Consider the following 24128-nt stretch of genomic DNA (forward strand, 5'->3'; position numbering starts at 1 on the left):
GATACCCTGGTGCTGATATCGTAGATAGTAATATCGAAAATGGCGTATGCCTATTTACGAGTCGTGTTCAGTTTTAAGACACGCTTTATTCGAACAACACGCTCTTCTGGAGATGGAAAACAACTATGTTCTCAACAGGTGTAATAACCTTGAAATACATGCCATGTTTGTAAACATATATTCCTACATACAACGTATACATCAGCCAAACAATTGTAAAACCAAAGCCAGAATATTTTTAAAGCGTACGTAAATTTGGAAATACAGTGGACCTTCAGATATCCGGACGCCAGATATCCGGACACTTCAGTTTCCGGACGATTTTTCATGGGAACGAAATTTTTTAACGTTATTTTGTCTCGTTTAACCGGAATTCCGCGTTCCGTATCCGGACGGTCTTTTTTCACCACAAAATGAATTTTTACGTTATATTTTGGTTCATTTATCCGGACGATAATTTTTTAACTTGTCTGTCAAGTCTGCTCAGATTTCTTGATTTGGGTGTGAATTGTTGTAAAAACACTGGTCTGGCTGTTTGTTTTAAAAGATGATCACCTGCGACCTGTTATCAATGGCTTGCGGCAAGGTTAATTGTAGATCGATAGGTACGCACGAGACTCTCACTTCTCTAACATGGTTTAGATACGTATTAATTAAGGGAAATAATTTTATAAGTCTAGGATAATTTTTTCGTAGTCGGCAAATATATTTCTTTTACTGTTAGAATACAGTCGAAACATGGTTTTATGTATTTATAGATATGACATCGGAGCTTTTTATGCACAGTATTTTGTGTGCAAAAAGCATTCTATGATTTGATAAATTTATAAAATATCTTTCAAAATTACACAATCGTTAATACGATCTCGCTTTGGATGATTACGATTAGCGTTCGTATACATGTGCAGATTATGTCACATTAAGCATTGATGGATGTTCTTGAATATTAAATAAGACTCTACCGACAGTACTGACATCGCTACTACATATGTATATAGGAGAAGTTGATTCATTAGACACTGAGAAGCAGAAATGACTAATGTGACCATATATACATGTAAACACGTTTTTTCCAATGAAACATGTACTTTTTTATTTATTTAAACAAGTATTGATAAGTACTAACTTATATTAAAGTATTTAAACAATAAAACATATTGATATAAAGCAACTTTCTTTACTATTGCCAATGGTATGAAAGGCCATATATCTAAAATCAGGCAATTCAGGTATTCGGACGCTTCACATATCCGGACAAATTGACTGGGAACCAAAGCGTCCGGATACATGAGGCTCCACTGTAGTTGACAGTCTTTTACATGTACATGAAAAGACATTACTGTTTATTATTAGAATATTTGGATCCAGCAGGCATATTTGTGTACAAGTTTTCTTTTCCTTATTCGTTTCGTTCTTTCTAAATCTATATTCAAATTTCTTTTTAAAATTATAATTTCTGGTATTAAAAAAACCCTCTGTTTTTGGAGGTCCGTGTTTGCTCTGCTCCCACTTTGTATTGTTTTAGACTTTGAGCTTGAATACTGTTCGTTATCTCCATATTTCATAAACATAATGCAAATTTTTACATCACCTGATGTAGGGGTACTGTATTAAACAGTTCAGCAAGTACATCTTTCTTTTGTCATTCCTTCTCTCTCTCATATTTATTATCATTTGTCAATCGTAAATCAACTTTTCTTATTCCTTGATTAATTTTATCAAAAAACTTTGTTTGACAATTTCATCTAACAAACAGAAACTTTTTCAAAGAAGTAACTTCTCATGATAAAAAAAAAACCTTGTGAGAAGAAATATACATTCGTTTAGTAAAGGAATTAACAAAGTGTTTTTTTTTTATCTTTTATACATGTTAAAAGACTTTGATTAAAAACTAATGATTTTTTACTTCATTTCAAATACATTATCGATCTTCATTACAAATATCTAATATATTTGATATCATTAAATACAAATTTAAAAAGGGGACAACATCAAAGCAGCATTGAATGGTTAATAAATTGAGGAACTTTTGTTTTGTTAAATTGTAAATTTGTATTTAATTTCAGATTTAATTATAAATATAAAATCAATGCGTTTTGACTTACCAAAAGAAAAGTACACATTTGTTGCTGTGGTTATAAGACAAACTATCGCATGTAATACAAACATAATTGTTTTATGAGAAACGAACATCCATTTAAATTAAAAAGCAATATATAACTGGATAATTGGGGAAAGTACAGTACTTTTTGTAAACACTGAATAAGGAAGTCACTTCTGTTCTGCTTTGTCAAATTTGAACAATTTTTTTAGAAGGACTGTACATATACATGTATCACTTTCAAAGCAGCCTGTACCTGTATTTATTTACGTGCGTTATGAAAGATGATTTATAATGGTTTACTTAAATGTACCTACGTTAACATAAAATATTAAAGATTCAGTTTGATATTCATGACGATCAATTCATCATGGAACAAAAAAAATTGATTTAACGACAAGAATCCATCCAGTCGTATCACCTTTGAAGAAGGGTTTCAAAACTGATTGTGTTGTTTTAAGTTCCAATCGTGTTTTGCTTTAATACCCATTCGTTGTTGTTTCTTCGACAAGCCCCGGCAATTGAAGTGAAAGTCGCAGGTCTTTCGGATGAAAACTTAGAAAACGAGCCCCCTTGTCACGGTAGGTGTTAGCATTGTAAAGGACCCTTACTACCAATAAAAGGTCTAAATTTGAAGCCCTTCATCAGTCTTTGGTGACGTCTATAGAGTGGCAAATTCTCAAATGGGACTTAAAACATCTCTCGCTGTGATAGAATTAATAGAGATTTCTTATATAATGATTGTTAAATGAGTTTACATCAGACAATTTTCAATTTTAATCTCAACCCTCTTATATTATCGTTTTTAACTTTGATTTGGTTACTTACATGTACATAAGAATTGATATTTTATATCATACACTGTCTTTCATTACGTGTTTATCAAAGATATAAATCTGTAATGATTGTAATTTAAGACAATTTTTTATTTCACATTGTTACATACAAGTATCAAAGCAAAATTAATAATTTTTTCTCTAAATTACTTTTACATAATGGAGAAATGTGAATTTCTCGTAAAACTTTCTGTAGTTGATAAGTAAATTACACTCACAAAAATAAAGCTGTTAGTTATTTGTTTTTTTTCATCAGGTATCAGTTGGCGTTTAGAAAACTGATTAAGGAAAAGCTAAAAGCCCTACTGAAAAAAACCCCGTTAGTTTCTGACTAATTCAGATTTCAATATAAAACATAACAAATGTTTAGTAGCGATCCAAAAAATAATTTATATATTACAATCAATGTAAAATTTTAAAACAAATATTTGTCTGCTCATAAGTTCCTTGCTGTAGATGAGTAGCATAGTTTATACAGGATTCAGATACATGTCCTTTATTGGTTCCACATATTCTGTAATGAACTGATCATCAGTGGCAATGTATTCAGCAGGTTCTTGCCCCTCTTCTCTATAACTTCCAGTCAAATGTCCACAAGGGTACAGATACCTGTCGTCAATTGGTTCCACATATTCTGTAATGAATTGGTCATCGATGGTTACGTATTCAGCAGTTTCTTGCCCCTCTTCTCTATTAATTCCAGTCAAATGTCCACGATTTCTGATTATCGAGTAATTGTGTTCCGTGTGCACTGGTGATGTCTGGTACGAATCGCTATAAAATCAAATAGATAACATCAGAGTCTGAATAGAAAAAAATCTTTTGTAAGAAAGTGTTTTATTTGTTACATTTTTGATATTTATGTGCCCGACATATGTGACATTTTCTGGGCGTACATAATTTTAACTCTGGATTCTAGCCAATTGGGTAAATTGTAGTTTGGTATCCATTGTAAACCCTACATGGTGGTTGACACGAAAGATCTACAGGAATTAAAAGAGGTTTTCTTCTGACGTGATTTAAGACCCACCAAACTGATTATCATAGGCTTTCCTCTATCTCTGCGAAACTACTGTTTGTGTAAATGAGACAGAGTCTTATGGCCCTAGGGGTAGGAAGGAGCAACAATAGGGGATCAAAGTCTTACATGGAATTATACAGGGAACAATCTTTTAAAATCTTCTTCACAGGAACAGTTAAGTTATATGCAAGATCTGCAGGTAGTACTGATTCAAGTTTGCTCAAATTGGGGCACCCTGGGATAGGGTTAAACCACTGTAAGGGATTGAAGGTTGAAGGTTTATCTAGGAATATATATGGAAAATTCTTCTAAAGAACAGCAGGGTTTACATATAATATATAAGCATCCTTATGTAGTGCAGATTCAAATTTGTAAAAATCCTGGCCCCCAGAAGGGAGGGATATATATATATATATATATATATATATATATATATATATATATATATATATATATATATATATATATATATATATATATATATATATATATATATATATATATATATATAAGTATTCCATTCCCATTTTGTATAGATTTACGTTGATAAAGACGATTCTATGAACTAGGACGGGTCCACAGTATGGCCTAAATGTCTATGGGAATAAAAAGGGAAAAAATCTTTTATAGAAATTCTTAAGGATAGTAGAGCCAAGGTGACTCAGGTGAACATTGTGATCCATGTATCTCCTGTTATAATCATGACCAAAACTGAGACGCATACAGGGTCCAAAGTTTGACAAAGTTATAATAAACAACTTCAAATTAAAACATTACAATTACCGAGATGTGTTTTTTCTTTTGAGGAAACACGCTATTGCAAGAGTTACAGCGAAAATTATTCCAGCGATGGCTGCAATTGATGATCCAATGTAGACATATCTATTGTATATTTCAAAATCGTCTTCGCTATCGTGTTGTGAGGATGTGTTTCCTATGAAAAGAAATATAAGAAAATAAAATGGTAAAATTATTTATTATTAAGAAGTATATTGTATATTCAATATTTTATTTGTTACATTTTTGTAAGTTCTATTTTAGTGTTAAGTGTTGTTTTTAACATAATTTTTACAGTGTATTTATGATATGATTACAATTATTTAGAGACTGGTGTACAATGTTATCATCATTTCTACAGAGCAACATGTATCTGACGATTGTATATAATACACAAACTGAGATATAGGCCATATCAGATTTAACTATATGAAAAGTGGCACATTACACAATTGCGACAAACCATATAGTCTTTGTATTAATAAAACCATTACACCATGTTACATGTATATATCCCAATTATGACACATACAAATTGTATTTAAAAAACTGTTTCCAAAGAAAAATGTTTTCCATGTACAACAGTTAAAACACTTTCCAAACCAGTTTCTTCTGTTGGATTTAGATTGATCAAAATTACTTTCTTTGCGACGCGAAAAATGAAATGTGTAAAATTCTTTCAACTACGTTTTTATCTTTTTTTTATCATTGTAGAAGTGAAATGATCAAACAATTCCTAAAAAGACCATATTTCTTCTTTGAAGATATAATTTTTTTTCAAGAGGAAAGCATCTTAGCATTTCAATTTTAACAAAATTTAAGAATCAAAATATGGATCATTTCCGTATTTCTCGGACAATGCCTAACGTAAGCATAAATTTCTGGTGTTGTGGCTCCAGGTGCCCATATCTGTACAAAGTAAGCTCTCTGAAGTTGTCGGGGTATATCCATCATTACAAGAGAATTTGCAAGATTCACCAGCTTTTTGTGTGCAACTTGATGATAATTTGACATGTTTTATAGCTGACGTGCAGAATATTTCTAAAAACAGAGTTTATTAATGAACATTTTAGTGGTTGTTACATCTAAAATTCTATTTATTCATTTGTAAGTTAAACCACCGAGGTACTTAATCATAAAAGTATGTGAAAAGTATCAAAGAAAAACACCGAAGCCAAATCTAGGTTTTTATTCTTGCTACTCTGGAAATTATCATAACAGAGCAATATATGTTATATTAAAACTTTCAAACGAATAAAGGACCAGTTTTATTCTCATGGAAGAGAAAAAACCCTCTTTAGATTTGGTTTTTATTTTTATGGAATGAATTTAATAGCTACCCATTTTATACGGTATAAACTGGGTTGGGGCAGTTTACGCTTTATAAACCGCGAAGCAGTTTATAAAAAAGCGTAAACTCATCTTGGTTCCTGACAAATAAAGGTAGTCATTTTGAAAAAAAAAATGTTATACTTAGTAAGGAAGGGGAAATTATAAATAATCAAACAGAGGTGGCAGAAACTTTTAATGATTTCTTTGTGAATGTTGCTAAAGACATAGGGGTAGGGAGTTGTACAGTTGATCAAAATCATCCTAGCATTAAAGCAATTTCTGAAAAAGTACATACAGAAAATCTAATGGAATTTAAACCTATACAGACTGCTTTTGTTGAATAGCAAAAAATAAAATTGGGATTAAAAAAGCAACAGGAAAGGACGGTATCTCTGTAAAGACACTTAAACTCTCAAATCCAACCATAACAAAACCAATCACCATGCTAATTAATAAATCATTTGAACAATGTGAATTTCCAAAAAAAACTCAAAGAGGCACAGGTTGTACCACTTCATAAGAAAAATAGTCAATTAGAAGTTGGTAACTATAGACCGGTAAGCATTTTACCAGCAATTTCAAAGACTTTTGAGAGGGCAATATACACACAGTTGGTGAATTTCTTTGAAAATATATTCCATCCCTATAGCTATTTATCAGCTTTTAGGCCAGGTTATGGATGTAATACTGTTTTAATGAAAATCATTGAAGACTGGAAAAAAGCCATTGATGATAACAAGTACACTGCTGCAGTGTTTATGGATCTCTCAAAGGCCTTTGATTGTTTACCACACAACCTGTTGCTGATGAAAATGAAAATGTATGGCCTCTCAGACTCTGCATTATCACTTATACAAAGTTATTTGTCAGATAGGAGACAATGTGTAAGAGTAGGGAATATTTTTAGCACTTTTAAAGATATATATAAGGGTGTACCCCAAGGTTCTATATTAGGCCCTGTCCTTTTTAACATATTTTTAAATGATATTTTTAGCTTTGTTGATGAAGGCATGTTATATAACTATGCTGATGACAATTCATTGTCTCATTCAGACTCTGATTTGAGCGAAGTTATTAAAGTTTTAGAAGAAGAAAGCCTAAATCTAATAAATTGGTTCTCAAACAATCACATGAAAGCAAATCCAGAAAAATTTCAGGCACTTTCAATAGGAAATAAAACCTGTAAAGAAAACATCACTTTCAATTTGGATGGTACTAATATTAAATGTGAGGAAGAGGTTAAGCTCCTAGGTGTGACAATTGATAGCCAATTAATATTTAATAGCCATATTTCAAATATTTGCAAAAAAGCAGCAAGACAACTTAAGGTATTAAAACGGATAGGTAAACACCTACAGTGCAGGAAACTAATTTTGTTACAGCATTGATGCTGATTTGAATGCTTCCTTTGCTTGCTGATTTGAATGCTTCCTTTGCTTGCTGATTTAATGCTAGTAATCCTTATCCTGATGCTGTTTTATAATTAGGTCAATGCTACCGGAAGTAGCATCATGCTACCGGAAGTAGATAATGAATTTCAGCATTGCCGTTTAAAGCAATAAAAGTGCCTTTTACAATTATTTGATCATAATATCTCACTATGTTTCAATAATGTGAATACTTTAAGCAATATTCTTTCTTTCTTTTTTAATTTTTTACTGAATTAAAACTCATTGATTTTCTGATGCTAGTAGGATAATGCTGATTTTATGTAGGTCAATGCTGGTTTTATCCTTTGCTTGCTGATGCTGATCCTGGTAATGCTGTTTTTTAAATGCTGATGCTGATGCTAGCTCGATCCTGATGCTACTAATGCTTATGCTGATGCTGGTTTATGTAACAAAATTATTTCCCTGCACTGTAACCAAACTGGGCAAATTAACTATCTATTATTCTTTTATTATGAGTATTTTTAATTATTGTCCTGTTGTATGGCATTTCTGTGGAGAAAATAACACAAGGAAAATTGAAAAAATTCAAGAAAGGGCTCTCAGATTTATTTACGATGATGGAAACAGTACTTATGAAGAATTATTACTTAAGTCAGGTTTACCAACTTCAAAAATCAGAAGAATAAGAACAATGGCTACAGAAGTTTTTAAAATTTTATAAAATGAAAGCCCAGCTTATCTGTCTGATCCACAGGCACTTGGGGCATGGACACCCCCCCCCCCTTTCCATTTTTTTTTCTTTTTAAATCTGGGGTCGAGTCACCTTTTTTTTTTCTATTTTTGTATTCTAATATGCACTGTATGTTATCAATAATGTAACTCTTTTGTCTCTATAAGCTGTTTTTAAATATATCGTTTTCGACTGATACATAAAAAGAGAGAAGGCTTGCAACTCTTTTCTCATCGTCTGCCTCACCTCGCTTAAACTTCGCCTGATTATTTATCGAAAGAATGAGAAAACATGGAATATGCATACATGAATAAATTCGTTATACATTCTTCAGCTGGGACGGAAGTGCCCGGTATTTTCGGGTATCATCATTACGTGTAATGTCATTCGGAACATTAAATGCGAGAAGGAATAAATTCCGAATTTTGATAATTGTTGATAACATACAGTGCATATTAGAATACAAAAATAGGAAAAAGGTGACTCGACCCCAGATTTAAAAAGAAAAAAATGGAAAGGGGGGGGGGGTCCATACCCCATTTGCCTGTGGTCTGATCTATTCACTTTTAAAGAAACATCATATAAATTTAGGAAAAGTAATACAGTGCAGGTACCTAGGGTAAGAACTACTAAACATGGCCTACACTCTGGAGCCAAACTCTGGAATGAACTCCCAGAAGACATTAGAAATGCAGCTACAATAAATCAGTTTGAAAGTCTTATTAATAACTGGAATGGAGATTCCTGTAAATGTGGCTCCTGCAGATCTTAAATCTTTAGTTTTAATTTCAGTTCTTTTTTTAGTCTTTAAGTTTTCAATTTTCTGTTTCTTATGTTTAGTATGTTTATTCCTTTTAATGAGTTAATTTACTATAAACCATGATATTATAAAGTTTAACTTTTAATCTAGAGAAAGTGCTATCTCATATTTTATATAAATATTTAATTATAGACTACCCTTTTTAGAGTATAAGTGCTACTTTGACCTTTCAATCATATTTATTTCTATTTATGTATTTTTCTATGTATTTTCCTATATGTAAATGCATGCTATATGTTTTGTTTGTTGTTGTGTATTTGTGTGTGTCTTAGTGTGTGTAAATTATGTCTGTTGTGCTGCAGGCCATTGAAATTTTAACTATGTTTATATGTGTATATTGACATATTGTATTATATGTTTAAGTCTTACTAATCTTGTCCGTCAAAAGCTCTACAGAGCTTATGTTATTTGTTAAAAGAAATCCGACTTTAAATAAAAATTTCTGATTCTGATTCTGATTCTGAAATTTGGGAATTGGCAAAGAAAACACTTAACTTGTTGGCATTTAATTTTCCCTTTATTTAACATTATGTCTGAATGCAATTCCTTTTATATAAAGGATTTGAAAATGGTCAAGAATAAGCTTATAAAACACCTAGCTCAACATGCCTTTTGCGAACTAATTAAATGCACATTTGGGAAATAAATATATTGCTAGTATACAATGGTGCAAACTTAAGACGTGATTAATTATGCAATTTTATTATTGTTTTCACATTCAAAGTTGGTATTTTGGGATTGTTGTTTTCTTTTATAGTATTTATATACTCCCCTTTTGCACGAATAACAGCGTTATGTCAATAGTGCTAATCACTAAGTCACCATAGAACGTTTATGTAATAAGTTTCATTCCCGCTGAAGTGTCTCCCAAATGTCTTGTTCTAGACGATTGTATATTGTCATCAAAGTCCTTGTGTTCAACAGAAAATTTCACACATTTCAGATATATAATGGGATCGTTTCCTGGCAGCGTTAGTGTATGAAATGCACTCTCTTTAAGAAATTTCGTGCGCTTTTTGGGAGATACTAAAAGATGGAAGTACCATATTCATATGTGCTTGATAAATATTTCACGGAAATCTATATGTATGAATTATTAAGCAGTATATAGTATAGCTCAGACAGCACCACCGAGTTTCCCAGAATGTAAATGTAAATGTAAAAAAATGTAAATTCCACACATTCATTTTCATGGAACAATCCTGATTCAAACTAAAAAATATAAATATTTGGGGTCAAATAAAGTAGACTGATTCTTACTTAAAACAGGCGAACTGCGAACAATGTATGAATTTTAAGATATTTCTCAGGCACTCTAGCAAGAACGGTGCTCATTTCCAAAAAGGGCTCTGTGAAAACCTATTTCATTTCATGCATAATTTGCATTGAGGTTGTTATTCGTGCAACAAGGGGAGAAAATGTGTACAACAAAGTAAATTGTCAATTACGAATATAAGAACTTAAATAAAATTTTAAAATTCATCATATCTTTCATTGCTTGGTAGCTAAACATTTACTCCAAAAATGTTCATTTAGTTAGTTCACAAAAATGTCCAGTTAAAAAGTTTTTGAGCTGTATATTCTAGGTCTGTATGAAGTAATATCAGTTTGGGCACAGCCTACATAATTCCTTGACAAGCAAACAAAGGAGTCATGAGACGTTATAGTTGAAGAAACACAACCGTAGATTGTTTAGTTGTTTACAATTGTTTAGCATGTATTCAAAAAAAAAAATATGAGGGAGGCGCACCCTTCCCAGTGCCTAAATTACTTTGAGCCTGCATTCTAATTTCATCAAAAATGTTAAAACATTACCTGTGCATAAGGAAACTGGAGATGGAACCCATTGTCCATAGTGATCACACATAAGGGATACGTTGGCACTTAGTCTATATCCAGATTTACAGTGAATATTGCAAGTGTGTTCAGGATATGGAAGACAGTCATGTAAATTCGCATTGCGTAGAGAAGTAGTACAGCGAGAAACTGTCCAATTTAAAGTCGACATAAAGTTTAATAAATAAAATTAAAAATTACAGAAAAAAATACAATTTCTGATTTACTTTGTCCGCAGTCTATTAAACATTATACAATTAATACAATCGTGAGAACGGAAATTACTATGGTAAAAATGTTCATGTCTTAGAAAGTTAGATTATCATCTGAATCTGAAAAAAAATGAATTATTTTGTAAACATAATCCTGATTTAATGCGATTAAATGTAATTAAACCAATTCCACTAAATTTTGCATAGCTGAGAGTACTTCTCCTGTACCCCTGTTGTGTGACGTTTCGGACTGAAATTTGTTTCCAAGTTAATAGACTTTAAATGGGGTAAGAAGTTCTGATATTGCTTATTGATTTGCCATATGGGATTAAATTCTCTGTATATTTATTTATTTTTGTATCACCACTAAAAGCTGACTTGTACCTCCTTGACACGTTGTTTGATCTGATTTTAGATCAACATCGTCCGCACAACCACACGTTCTTCCATTCGGTATTGGAAAGCAGAACGTACTACAATTACCGTTATTTGTAGAACAACTCAAACTCACTAAAAGAAAAGAATAACTTTATAATACATACCTGACTTTCAAGCGACTCTAGTGAGATGAAACGTAATACCTTTCGAAATTTTGTGTATTATTTAACAATACATTAATACTTACAATCAACTGAATCATCTGCATATACATCAAGACTATCAAGCACCCCCAGCTCTGGATGGATTGACATAAATGTTACTTTTGAACCCGTTGCTTTGTTTATCTTTGTTACGCCTCTGCATTTTAGAAAAAATAATGTCATATTTGCTTTGATTTGCTAAAGGCAAAGTACTTCCGTCAAACACAGTTCATCTGAATAGAATTAACATTGTTGTTCTGTTGTCAATTAAATAGTTTCAAAGTATAAAGAATACAGTTTTAATATATGTATATTGAATACTATTATATTTGAGATTATCGAATTCGTTCGACTAAAGTATGATTTGTCAAAATACTAATGTAAAAGCCAAAACAAAGAAAGAATTCAAAACAAAAACAAATAAATACATAAAACAAAATCATATCTTACAAAAATAATTCTTAGTTAGTAATACTGAATTATTTTCAGTTACAAACTACAATTATAAAAGAAGAAAAACATTTTGTAGGAAACATTTGTTTTTTGTTTTTTAAAATCTGATTTGAAAGAGTAGTAAAGATCACACTAACTGTCTATTAGACGCTATGTAATAGAGATATTGTCCATGAACAATGATTCCAAATGGAAATGCGTCTTTATCTGTTGTTAAAACATGTCTGTTTCCTCCATTCAAGTCAGAGTACTCGATACGATTTTTAATTGCATCTGTCCAGTAAAGTCTATTGGCTAAAATGTAAAAGATGAATTCATCAGTATGAATCTCATTTTTTGAATAAGATATACCTCAGAGATGGAATGTAAGGAAACAGATTGTAGCGGTATTTATTCATACATGTAAAATCGATTGCAAGACCAGTTGGGGCTCCAATATTTGTTGTTGCTATGTACATTTTTGATGTTCCATCCATGTACGATCTACCTATTTCTTTGATACTTCCTGTTTTTGTCCAGTATAAATATCTAGAGAAGTGGTTTATAATGATCAATCTTATATTAGATTAACATACACACTTAAGAAAATGTAATTACGTGTATTTCTGCTAATTTTATATATTTTGCAATAATACAACATCGAATTCATGCACTTACAAGTACATATGCCTACCCTCTTGACGGATATAAAACAATATCTTTTGGTCTATGCAAGTTAGACAACAAAGTCTTATGAAGAAAACTCTGTCTATGTACAACTCCAATATAACTTTGACTCGGTGTAGAGGCTACTGCGGAATAGTATATGTTTCCCGTTGAATAGTCAATGGTCAAACGTCCAGCAAAGGCGAATCCTGTGAATGGCAGATTTAGTGCAATGGTAACAACAACAAAGAATATATGATACACAATGCTGAGGAGAAAAAAAATATAAGTTGCTAATCATTTTTTAAATATCAGGTTCTAAATACCTGTTGAATAGAGCAAGGATCTATTCTTTCCATGAAGCGTTGTTGACATAATTTTTTTTGATGAGGAATCAGAGTAGATGAGTTCCTTTGTTGATTTATCGAATGCTATTCCTGGGGAATACTTTATACTGATTGGTAATTTGACTACATTGCCTGTGTTTATGTCAATCTGAAGGACCCTTCCATGGGAGTTATCAACCACAATCAGGAAATTATTCGAATAAACGCCTTACAATAAAAAAAAACTAGTGTGTTTCAAGGAAAAGCATGTGTCGCCTTCTTTATCGCATCATCATTACAGATTGAAATAATTCTAAGGGTGGTCAGATATTTATTTGCTACTAGCATTATAACAAAGAATAAAATTAACAGGAGCTTATCACGCGGAAGGGGGTGGCTTCTTTTTTGAGAATAGTTTTTTGATGTAGTTCTACTAATGTAAATTTTTATTTGGAAGCTCCTCTCCCACCTTTTGTTGCTGTATGGTCGAACACTTGGTAATTCCAGCATTTAAGAAAGGATCAAGAAGTTAGAAGTTAGACAAAGGTTTGTTTGTTTGTTTGTTTATAGAATAGCATTAATCAAATAAAAAATATGATTCCCCAACCCTCAAAGCTAAAGAGAATAATGAAATGGGGTGAAATTATTGAAAATGATTATTTGTCATTTTAAAAACAACTATCCTCCAAGAAGATTTTAGTCTTTCTTAACTAAAATTGTCAATCTACAAGGATTTTTTTTGGTATACCGATCCTGAAGTATTTTTTATAGTATTTTTAAAATTTCAGTTTGTGTGGTATCTGTAAAGCAAACAGTTTCAAAATACAATGTTATGAGCTCAGAAACATGTGATATAAATGCTAATGACCAAAAGCTTGTGTCTCAAAATAAAAGAAAGACAAATAGAATCAACCATCAGGAGTAATTTGCAAAGTAGGTCAAAGGTCAAGGTCAGTAATTATGGTATTTTCGAAACCAAAGTGCCAGGCAAGAAGTGTGTAAAATATCAAATCTATACCTCTTATAGTTCTCAAGATATAGGGTGTTACAGACGGACGGACGGACAGACAGACAGACGCCAGGTAAAGTGATCCCTGTGTGACACTCTGCTCTTCATACGACACAAAAATACATATCTTTTATCACAAAACAAATTATGGATTATTTACCAGAGGATTAACCCACTTACTGCTATCGCAAGTTTTCAAATCTGTTTGAAGTTGCAGGCCGAAATCACATTCACATTTTCGTCCACTTTGTATCGGCACACAAATACCTTCACAATCACCATTCAAGACGTTTCAAGAATCTGTATTGACAGTAAATTGATGAAATATGGAGATAAGGAACAGTATTCAAGCTGATAAGTCCATTCAAACAATACAAATCAGGAGCAAAGCAAACACGGACTCTAAAACATCAGAGGTGTGATCGGAAGCCATAGAGGAGTGAGCATCTCCTGCCGACCAGTCACACCCGCCGTGTGCTCCTTTTCATGTCGGAAAAATCTGTAGACACTTCAGTGTGCAAACGTTATGATAGATTACATATAAAATATATTTTCTGTGAAAGAATCCTAACATAGACATTATTCTAAAACATATAATAAGAAATTCTTTATCATTTATTCTGCCAATATTGAAGAAACAAGAGTTTATCTTCTGTATAAAACTCTGAGGATTACATAAAAAATTAAAACAAACAAATCAATGAATGGAAAAGGCATTGTTAACATCAAAAAAAAAAAAAATCGTCAAAATTTTTTTTTTTAGTGCATCGATAATAATGATTGCAAGTTTTATATTTTTATATATATGACGGGCTATTCATATATTTTGTTATTCTTTGAGCTTTAAGCTTTTCCCACAACTGAGAAAAGAACCCAGTACTTTATAAAACAAAGAAATGGAGGTTTAAATTTATTAACTGATCTGTATCAGAGGAAATGTATTAGTAATTGAAGAGATTTCAGACAATTAAGAAACTTGTTTTTATTTAGATGAAATGTGAAAAAATAATTATATTTTGCAGCAGAAGGACCACATATACCCAAAAATAAACACCGGAAGTCTCCATTCGTGAAATATTCTGTATTCTGTGTTTAGTACTACAATGTACTACAATTACAAAAGAACCTTATTTAATAATTTAAATGAAGTACGTGGCAGAGTATTATCACATATATTTTTTTTATTAGATTTCATACAACAGCTTAAGGAAACTCTAAACACTGCCCACTGAAGGGTACTGATTTCATGGTAACTACCATAAAACTTTATGAAGTTTGTGTAATCTAGTCTTTGCTATAAAATGGAAAAAAGGAGATCTACAGTAAATGACACAATTTGAAATATATAAAAGTATTTTTAACATCATATCAATTGTATCAGACAAAGACAAGTAATTGAAAACATTATTTGCATGTGCATTCTTAATATAACTAAACAACGATTTCTGTTCCCTAGTATTTCTTAAGACTTAATAAAGTATTTTCTGGATAAATATGGTAGATACCCTTCACAGGAAATGTACGGGATAAACTCAATATGTAAAATTTTTTACAACACTGTTTTGTTTTAGTCCAAAAAAAAACCATTATAATAGTTAAGAGCTTTGTTAAAGAACAGTTGTTAACATTTATAGTGTCAGATGTATGTAGAGAGAGAAAATCTAACCACTTTTATCCCGCTGTAAAGAGGAATCATAAACAACAACTTCTTTAGGATTTTGTATTAAATCCAGAACATGCTCTGAGGAATCTTCTGACTTTCTTGCAAAGTACAGCCTGTTCTGATTCATCCAACCAAAGAAATCCTACAAGCGAATTCATTTGTCATTAATCAAGTCAAAATATCAAATCTCATTAAAAAACTTTTTAAGAAATACAAATCCCTCCTCATTCATGCATAGGTCTGGGTTTTTTTAAAATTATTATTGTATCAGTATTTAACTTCTTCCATTCCCACATAAATTCCCTCTTTTTTTGTTCCTCTAACATGGGAGAGAACTATAGTGATCATTTGATTAATTGCCGCAAAGTAATAACAAGCATGAAGCTTAATTAAAGAAGTTATGTTCTGTAAAAAGCAGAAAGTTTTAATTGGTAATGGTTTAAAATTTCCTTTAACTTTCGGATATAAATCTATAGCAATTTTAACATTTAAAGTACTAAATAGACCAAACTTTCATAGATGATGCATTGGGAATTGGTTCTAATACTCTCTGTGTTTCTGATGCTTCATGGTCCAACATTACACATGTAGATGAAGACCGCAGTTAAAGATTTTCAATAAGCTCTATTTTTAACAATCAGTCAAGTAATGACAAATCCAGCTTAATTCAAAACTGAATCTTTCATTAGGTAACTGGTCTGAAAACAAGTTTTTTAAAATGAATATTCCTGATTAAACAGCGAAGTATAGGTATTCTAACTATAGTTAACTAGTCTTTTGGTTAGGAATATCACGCACTGGAAAAAATAAACAAATACATGTATCAGGCTAAGCTTTTGTTTAAAAAAAAAATTCAGTGAAAGATATAGTATGACTTCATTACCTTGTATACAAATATGTGTAATGCACCCGACGTAACAGTATGGCTCTTAATGTTAGACCCATTGGTCAGACAGCTTTTAATAGTCGTTTCATCAAGCCAATATATTCTAAAATATAAAAACAAATTAGACACCAAACACGTTTCTAAGAAGGATCAAATGAACTTTGGCAGATATAGTTTTCTAAATGAAATATATAGAGATAACGAACAGTATTCAAGCTCAAAAGTCCATTAAACAATACAAAATAGGAGCAGAGCAAACACGGACCCCTAAACATCGGAGGTGGGATCAGGTGCCATGGAGGAGTGAGCATCCCCTGCCGACCGGTCACACCCGCCGTGTGCTCCTTGTCATGATCGGGAAATAACGGAAAAATCCGTCGACAATTCAGTGTGTAAATAATGGCCTAACAATTAGTATGAAAAACGTCAGTCAGCATTTGACTCAATGATAAATTGTATTTGCTGACAAGGTCATTGTATCGACCATAGAACTTTCGAAATGATGAATTTAAACGAGACAGCTGATATTCTTGTTTCATCAACTTGTTTGTCAATAATTTACCTCGTTTAAGAAATTGTTCATACGTAGAACATGCTCTTGCGTATCGAATCAACTGAGAGATATATACCCCGTATGCAGGTGATGAAGATATATTGCTGCATAAATAAGGGAAGTTGACGATTGAAAAGTTATAGTCATCAGGTTTATCATAAAGCTTGATTGTTAGTTTACCATTAACGTCTTTTTCAAGTAAAATATCCAAATATGAAACAGATGTGTCGGACTCTGTGGTATCTTTTATCTCAAGCTAACCAGGATATATCGTATCGACATAAGAATGAAAATAGCTATTGTTAATTGACAATACATCGTCGATATATCTAAATGTCGAGTTGAAGGCCACAGCAAGTGTTTTCTTCTTTTCACGTACAAGATTTTGGACAAATTCTGCTTCATATGAATACAAAAAAAAGGTCTGCTAATAACGGGGCGCAATTGGTACCCATGGAAATTCCAATAGATTGTTGGAAGACCTGGTCTCCAAAAACCACATAGATATTGTCAATCAGAAACTCAAGCATCTTTTTAATGTCAACTTCAGAGTACTTGTGTGTACAATCAGAATGTTTTTTAACAAAATAACTTTGAAAATGACCAATGACAAGGTAAGTATATTTACGAGTTCCATTTTTATTAAAAAAGCAGCTGTCAATTATATCAAAAAGCCTGGACTTTAATTTATCGTGGGGAATGGTTGTGTATAAAGTAGAAAAGTCATAAGTTTTTAAGCTGTTGATTTTGGTAAAATCTTGCGATTTCAAATTTTCCAAAAGTTCCTTGGAATTTTTAAGTATCCACATCTGATTTACACCACTTCTCGAATATATTGTTGCACAGTACTCTTGAAGTTTCTCCTTCACCACTGTTAATATCTTAGTGAAGAGTAAAGAAAGAGGCTTAATTGGTTGAACATTTACTGGAACCCGCTATGTATCTTTGTTTGTAAGGATTTTTATGAAGTTTCGGAATCCAATATAAATATGGTAATTCAAATTCATTTTGGTTGTTTGGAATATTAAAAATATTCAAAACTGACATATGATTTTGAAGAATTTCTTCCTTAGAAAGGGAACTACGAGTATAAGTTGGATTACCACTTGTAGAATTAAATCCAAGTTCCTCTAAAATACATTTAATATAATGAGCCTTACAAACAATGACAATGTTGTTACCTGCTTTGTCAGCAGGGACCAGTACGTACTGATCATGTAATCTATCTAATTCTTTTTTCACTTCTGGATTATTGAATACAGAAGGATAGATGGTTCTCATATTGCCCCTCAATCTTTTAATGCGTGATTTTAACATATATCTGATACATTTAATCCATTCTGACAAAGTGTCAAGGTCTTCTTTTTCAAGTCTGGCCCATCGCCTGGCGTAGTCCTCTACAGAATCCATAATATTTATGAAATTCCGACGCCAGTTGAAGGATCGGGGTTCCCTAAATTTAGGAACTTTTAAAATTAGTGATCTAAGGTCCTCATTATTAACTATATTAAGGTCACCAGTAATAACGTGTCCAGCAGGACTATAGTTATAGGGCGAAGAAGAACATGAACACGATGGAGGATTATGTTTCAGATATTCGATATCCAGGCCCTGTAAAGTTTCCTTTGTTCCTTTGTTGGCATATTGAAGTTTAAGGAAAAAACGGATTAAATATCAGATGAAATAAAATTGAGCAGCCAATATATTCACGCAAAAAGTCGAGAGAATATTGGGTTCCACATCCAAACACTTTTCTTATGTGGTTTGCATTTATAAAGCAAAATTGTTATTTGTAATGCATTCAAAAGTTCGCAATTTTGTTCATTTTCTATTGTTATTTTAATGTACCTGTTGCTTGTGATATCATAATAGAGTGAAGTCGGACTTTCTAGGTTAGGAGGAGATACAATAGCTACTGGAAAGTTTCTTCGCAGTGATCCCCGCATAATTGATCTGCGTAATTTTCCCGAGAGCCAAAAAAGATTACTGAAATATGTTTATTGTTAAATGAAAGGACCGTTCTCACAAAATGCATTTTGATCATTATATAATAAAATCAACACAATTTCAGAAAAGATAAATTAAACGAATTACAATTACAGAAAATTATATATATATATATATATATATATATATATATATATATATATATATATATATATATATATATATATATATATATATATATATATATATATATATATATATATATATATATATATATATATATATATATATATATATATATATATATATATATATATATATCTCAAACCCATTGTATGCGTCCACTGTTAATGAAGCTGGTCGTTGAAGTCCGCTATATATTATTGTAATCGAACCAGTATTTATAGAGTAGGCGTGTATGCTTGACCCTGTTGTCTCAATCCATATAAGCAAATTAGCAATCCAGTCAAAATTCAGGTCTGTTTGAATGGGAAGGAAAAGCAATGAATAATATCGATAATTGTAGGAGGTTAAATTAAAAATGTGAGCAAAAACTATCTATAATTTTTTTAACAAAAGTTTTGATGATCCTCCCTTCCCCCAAAAATGTGATAATTTAGGATGTTTCACTTTGCACGATCAACATCCTAACATTTGAAACGAAATGACTTTTTATATTATTATTATTTTGTTAATATAAAAGTACGTGGGTTATTTTAATATTTATGCTTCAAATATGGCTTCTACAATAAACCTCCTAATAAAGGAACCCTTCGAAATAATATCAAATTAAATATTTGAACAAGAATTATTATGTCTTGCTCTAATATCTTAAATCAATTTTATTTTCACGACGATTAAAGTCCAGGCTTTTTGAAATCATTGACACTGCTTTTTCAATAAAAATGGGCCTCGTTAATTTATTTACCTTGTCATTGGTCATTTGCGAAATTATTTTGTTAAAAACCTTTCTAATTGTACACAAAAGTAATCTGAAGTTGTTATAAAAAGATGCTTGAGTTTCTGATTGACAATTTCTATGTGGTTTCTGGGGACTTAGTCTTCCAACAATCTGTTTGGAATTTTCATGGATACCAATTGCGCCCCGTTATTAGCAGACCTATTTTTGTATTCATATGAAGCAGAATTTATTCAAAATCCTATACTTGAAAAAAAGAAAACTCTTGTCTTTCTGTGGCTTTCAACTCGACATTTAGATAAATCGATGACATACTACCAATTAACAATAGTTATTTCCATTCATTTGTCGACACGATATATCCCAGTGAGCTTGAAATAAAAGATACCACAAGGTCTGACACATCTGTCTCATATTTGGATATTTTACGAGAAAAAGATCTTAATGGTAATCTAACAAGATTTATGATAAACGTGATGATTTAAACTTTTCAATCGTCAGCTTCCCTTATTTATGCAGCAGTATACCCTCATCACCAGCATATGGGGTTTATATCTTTCAATTGAATCGATACGCAAAAGCATGATCTACGTATGAACAATTTCTTAAAGAAGGTAAGTTATTGACAAACAAGTTGATGAACCAGAATATCAACAGTCTCGTTTAAAGTCATCATTTTGTAAGTTCTATGGTCGATAAAATGACCTTGTCAGCAAATACAATCTATTATTAAGTATAATGCTGACTGACTTTTTCATACTAATTGTTAGGCCATTATTTACACACAGAATTGTCGACGAATTTTTCCCTTATTCCCGATCATGACGAGGAGCACACAGCGGATGTTACCGGTCCGGTCGGCAGGGGATGCTCACTCCTCCATGGCACCTGATCCCATTTCTGATGTTTTAGAGGTCCGTGTTTGCTCTGCTCCTGATTTGTATTGTTTGAATGGACTTTTGAGCTTGAATACTCTTCGTTATCTCCATATATTTCATTTCAGAGTATTTACATTTTGAGATTTATAATATAGCCATATTTAAAACATTCTCATTAAATTATATCCGGTATATACCCCGTGTACCGTAAATCAGTTTTACCTGTAGCACTTCCAATAGAAGCTAGGGTTTCAGATTTTCTTGTTATGACGTTATTTTTTCTTAATCTTTTACTACGACCGTCAACAAAGTAGATAAGATGAGAGTTAGGGTCAACAGCAAATGTCGTGATATTAACTGATGAGATTCGAATGGCATTAGTCGTGGATTGTATTCCATTGACGGCATTGACTTCCAACATGGAAAACAATGTGGCGTTGCTAATAATAAATCCTTTCTCATAGAGCGACGAGTATTCTGTCAAAAGCAGCAAAATGCAACAGTTAACAATAGGAAATTTTTAAGTACTTAAGACTTACTTATTACCTATCATTTGATTTTTTTTTAAATGGTCTTGATAAACTTTAAGTGATTTTCTTAAATCAATATGCTAAATGTTGAATTTCAAATATTCTATATATTTAGTATTTTCACCATTATGAATTTGCCCTTGAAAGTATGAATATTTCTCCTTTTTTACTAGTATTTAAGGAATTTAAATCGTATATTGATATACACAAAATACCTCTACATGTTGAACCGTCCACAGATAATCTATAACCCTCAGCACATAGACATTTGCTTCCTGTTGGACTGTTTACACATATATGTTGACAACTTCTTGAAGTGCAAGGGTCTAAAAATTCATATACATACCATTCAAATAGTTATCACGAGTTAATTCAAAACCATTTTCAAAATTTTAATAGCTGATGACTAATCGAAATCTTTATTCCACTAAGGCACATTGATCATTCATCGGGTTTTAATAACAAATACTCAATTTATCATTTAAAAAATTTTTTATTGATTTTGACAGACAATATTTGTACACTATAATTAGTCACAGTAAAAGAATTTTGTTTAAAAGATATCCTTCAATACTGTATAATTTCAGTAACCAAAATTGAGGTAAAACCTATTTTATGAACAAAATAAGACATTGTTATGTATGAAATTTCATACAAGATGCTGACAACTTCATACCAGCACGTGATTTTAATCTTTCTGCGTTGTAAATATGAATAGCAAACGGTTCTGCTGATGTGTTTATACCGTACATTAAAGACCCAGCTGTAGCATCATATCCAGCAATCAACCTAGCGCTCGAGCTAACAACATGTAGTATATTCTAGATGTAGAAAAATGTAAATATATAAAGCAAGCACTTAAAACAATTCAACAATAAAAAAAGTGAGTATTGAGCAATGTTACAATCAATATGTACAATAGTATCATAATAATAAGAAAGAGTAAAATTTACATGAAGTTTAAGTGTTGGAATATCTTGAACAATACAATTACCCTATGAAAAACGACACTAGTCAGCAAGACTTGACTCTGCCGTTTCACTACTCGTCTGCTTGATCCGTCATAATTGCTGACCTCAAGAGTGTGTCTGTTCACATCTGCCCAAAACAGTAAATTATTGACAGTGTCAACAGTAAGGGATAGGACTCGTAGCAGACCAGTGTGCACTAATACTGTCCTATCCTTTCCATCCATGGAGGCCTTTTCAATGCGTGGATTCAAATCATTATCAGAGAAGAACATCAGACTGTTTCAATAGAGAAAAATTGATGAAAAGAAACAAAACTAGTGGTACTGTGAGTACTGAGCTCACAAAAATGATATCCCCACCTCCCATTTGATTATAATGGCTAACAATTTTATTCAGTGGTATAGGAGAAGTTGCGGATAAGAGATGGGTACCCTTCAATATTATAGAACGAATGCCAGTGCCCATGTTTTGCTATGGGAAACCCGAAATATGTGTCCGATCAAAAAGTAAAATAGGTGCACAATGGCACTATGTAACAAAGATTCTGTAAAAGTCTCATTAAATTCCAGTGGTATAAGAGGAGTTGCGGATAATAGATGGGTACCCTAAAGCGTAACGTACGGACGTGGAGAAAGAAGGACGGACAGACACCCCAATCACTATACAAGCGGGGGTACAACGATATTGCTTTTCAATTTTGTCATATAAACACGTTTGAAAAGAGGTTTGGGTTATCAAACCATACTGTTAATATGCATAAATAGAGTTTTACTTTAATATGCAACTCTCCTGAAGGTGTAATAATAGACTGGTATTTTGTTTAAGATTCACGTCAACAGCGAAGAAAAAAAACCAAAACTATCTTCCAATTCTTGTATTTCTGCATACTAGGGAATAAATGTTTATGAGATAAAAGATTAACAACAAACATTTAATTTTAACAGATTAATAAAAATAAATTTTGACAATGTGAACCGACATTTTAGGTTGAAATAAAATATAAGCATGTTTTTAACCCAGAAATACCAGGGGGGGGGGGGGGGGGTACATTGTGAACAAACCGGAGTGGCATACCTTTTCTCTCTTATAATGTATAGTGTTATATTTTTGTCGGAAACGATTATTTTAGGGGTTTCAGTTTTTTTTCTTATGAAACACATGATGAATAAGTGCAATAAATATTATTTGTAAAACAAAATGTCCAACAAGCCCCTGGGTTGAAGGGGGGAGGGGGGGGGGTCTGTCCACAAGTATCTGTGGTCGAACACAATCAAATCCAAATCCAATCATGGAGCGAGCGCTCTATCGACTGAGCTACCGTGACGTTAATTTTTTCCTATAGTATACATGATAAATAAGTGATATAAATATAATTTATGAAGAAATTTCCAACAAGCCCCGGGGTTGAAGGAGGGATGGATCCTGTCCACAAATACATGTTTGAAACTTTACTAAATGTATATTTGTTCTCCCTTTATCAGGTACGAAAACGTATCATCAAATAATCGCCATTAAACTTAATGAGGCTCACGCTTAATCTTAAATGACTTATTTTTTGAGTTGTTTATGACTAAAAATGGATGTGAAATCACGGAAGCTATGGAATTTAAAATAGTATGAGATACACTACAGATACCCACCAGAATTGATATCTGAGTTCGTGTACAGTTTCAATCCATTTAGTGGTGTGTACACTACACCATTCTGTTTA

The 24128-nt window shown here is 32.0% G+C and overlaps 1 protein-coding gene and 2 long non-coding RNA genes across 3 annotated transcripts in view; 1 reads left to right on the plus strand and 2 right to left on the minus strand.

Moving 5' to 3' along the window:
- Positions 1-256: 256 nt before the first annotated feature.
- Positions 257-1304, plus strand: LOC133199742 (uncharacterized). Its single transcript, XR_009722832.1, has 2 exons — positions 257-379; positions 1230-1304. It is a non-coding gene; the product is annotated as an uncharacterized LOC133199742 (long non-coding RNA).
- Positions 1305-4861: 3557 nt separating this feature from the next.
- Positions 4862-10990, minus strand: LOC133199741 (uncharacterized). Its single transcript, XR_009722831.1, has 3 exons — positions 10824-10990; positions 5603-5776; positions 4862-4892 (listed from the first exon to the last, which is right to left on the minus strand). It is a non-coding gene; the product is annotated as an uncharacterized LOC133199741 (long non-coding RNA).
- Positions 10991-11150: 160 nt separating this feature from the next.
- Positions 11151-24128, minus strand: part of LOC133199747 (low-density lipoprotein receptor-related protein 6-like) — a 314855-nt gene continuing 301877 nt past the window's right edge. Inside the window, exons 14-17 of the mRNA XM_061335607.1 lie at positions 12228-12384; positions 11682-11794; positions 11441-11566; positions 11151-11176 (exon numbers count right to left, since the gene is read on the minus strand). Of these exons, the coding sequence (XP_061191591.1) occupies positions 11151-11176; positions 11441-11566; positions 11682-11794; positions 12228-12384 (422 nt within the window). The remainder of the gene's footprint in view (positions 11177-11440; positions 11567-11681; positions 11795-12227; positions 12385-24128) is intronic.

This window comes from Saccostrea echinata, unplaced genomic scaffold (assembly GCF_033153115.1).
Source record: "Saccostrea echinata isolate AGI-Se365-2 ecotype Australia unplaced genomic scaffold, CSIRO_AGI_Sech_v1 ptg000035l, whole genome shotgun sequence".
Lineage (NCBI taxonomy): Eukaryota > Metazoa > Mollusca > Bivalvia > Ostreida > Ostreidae > Saccostrea > Saccostrea echinata.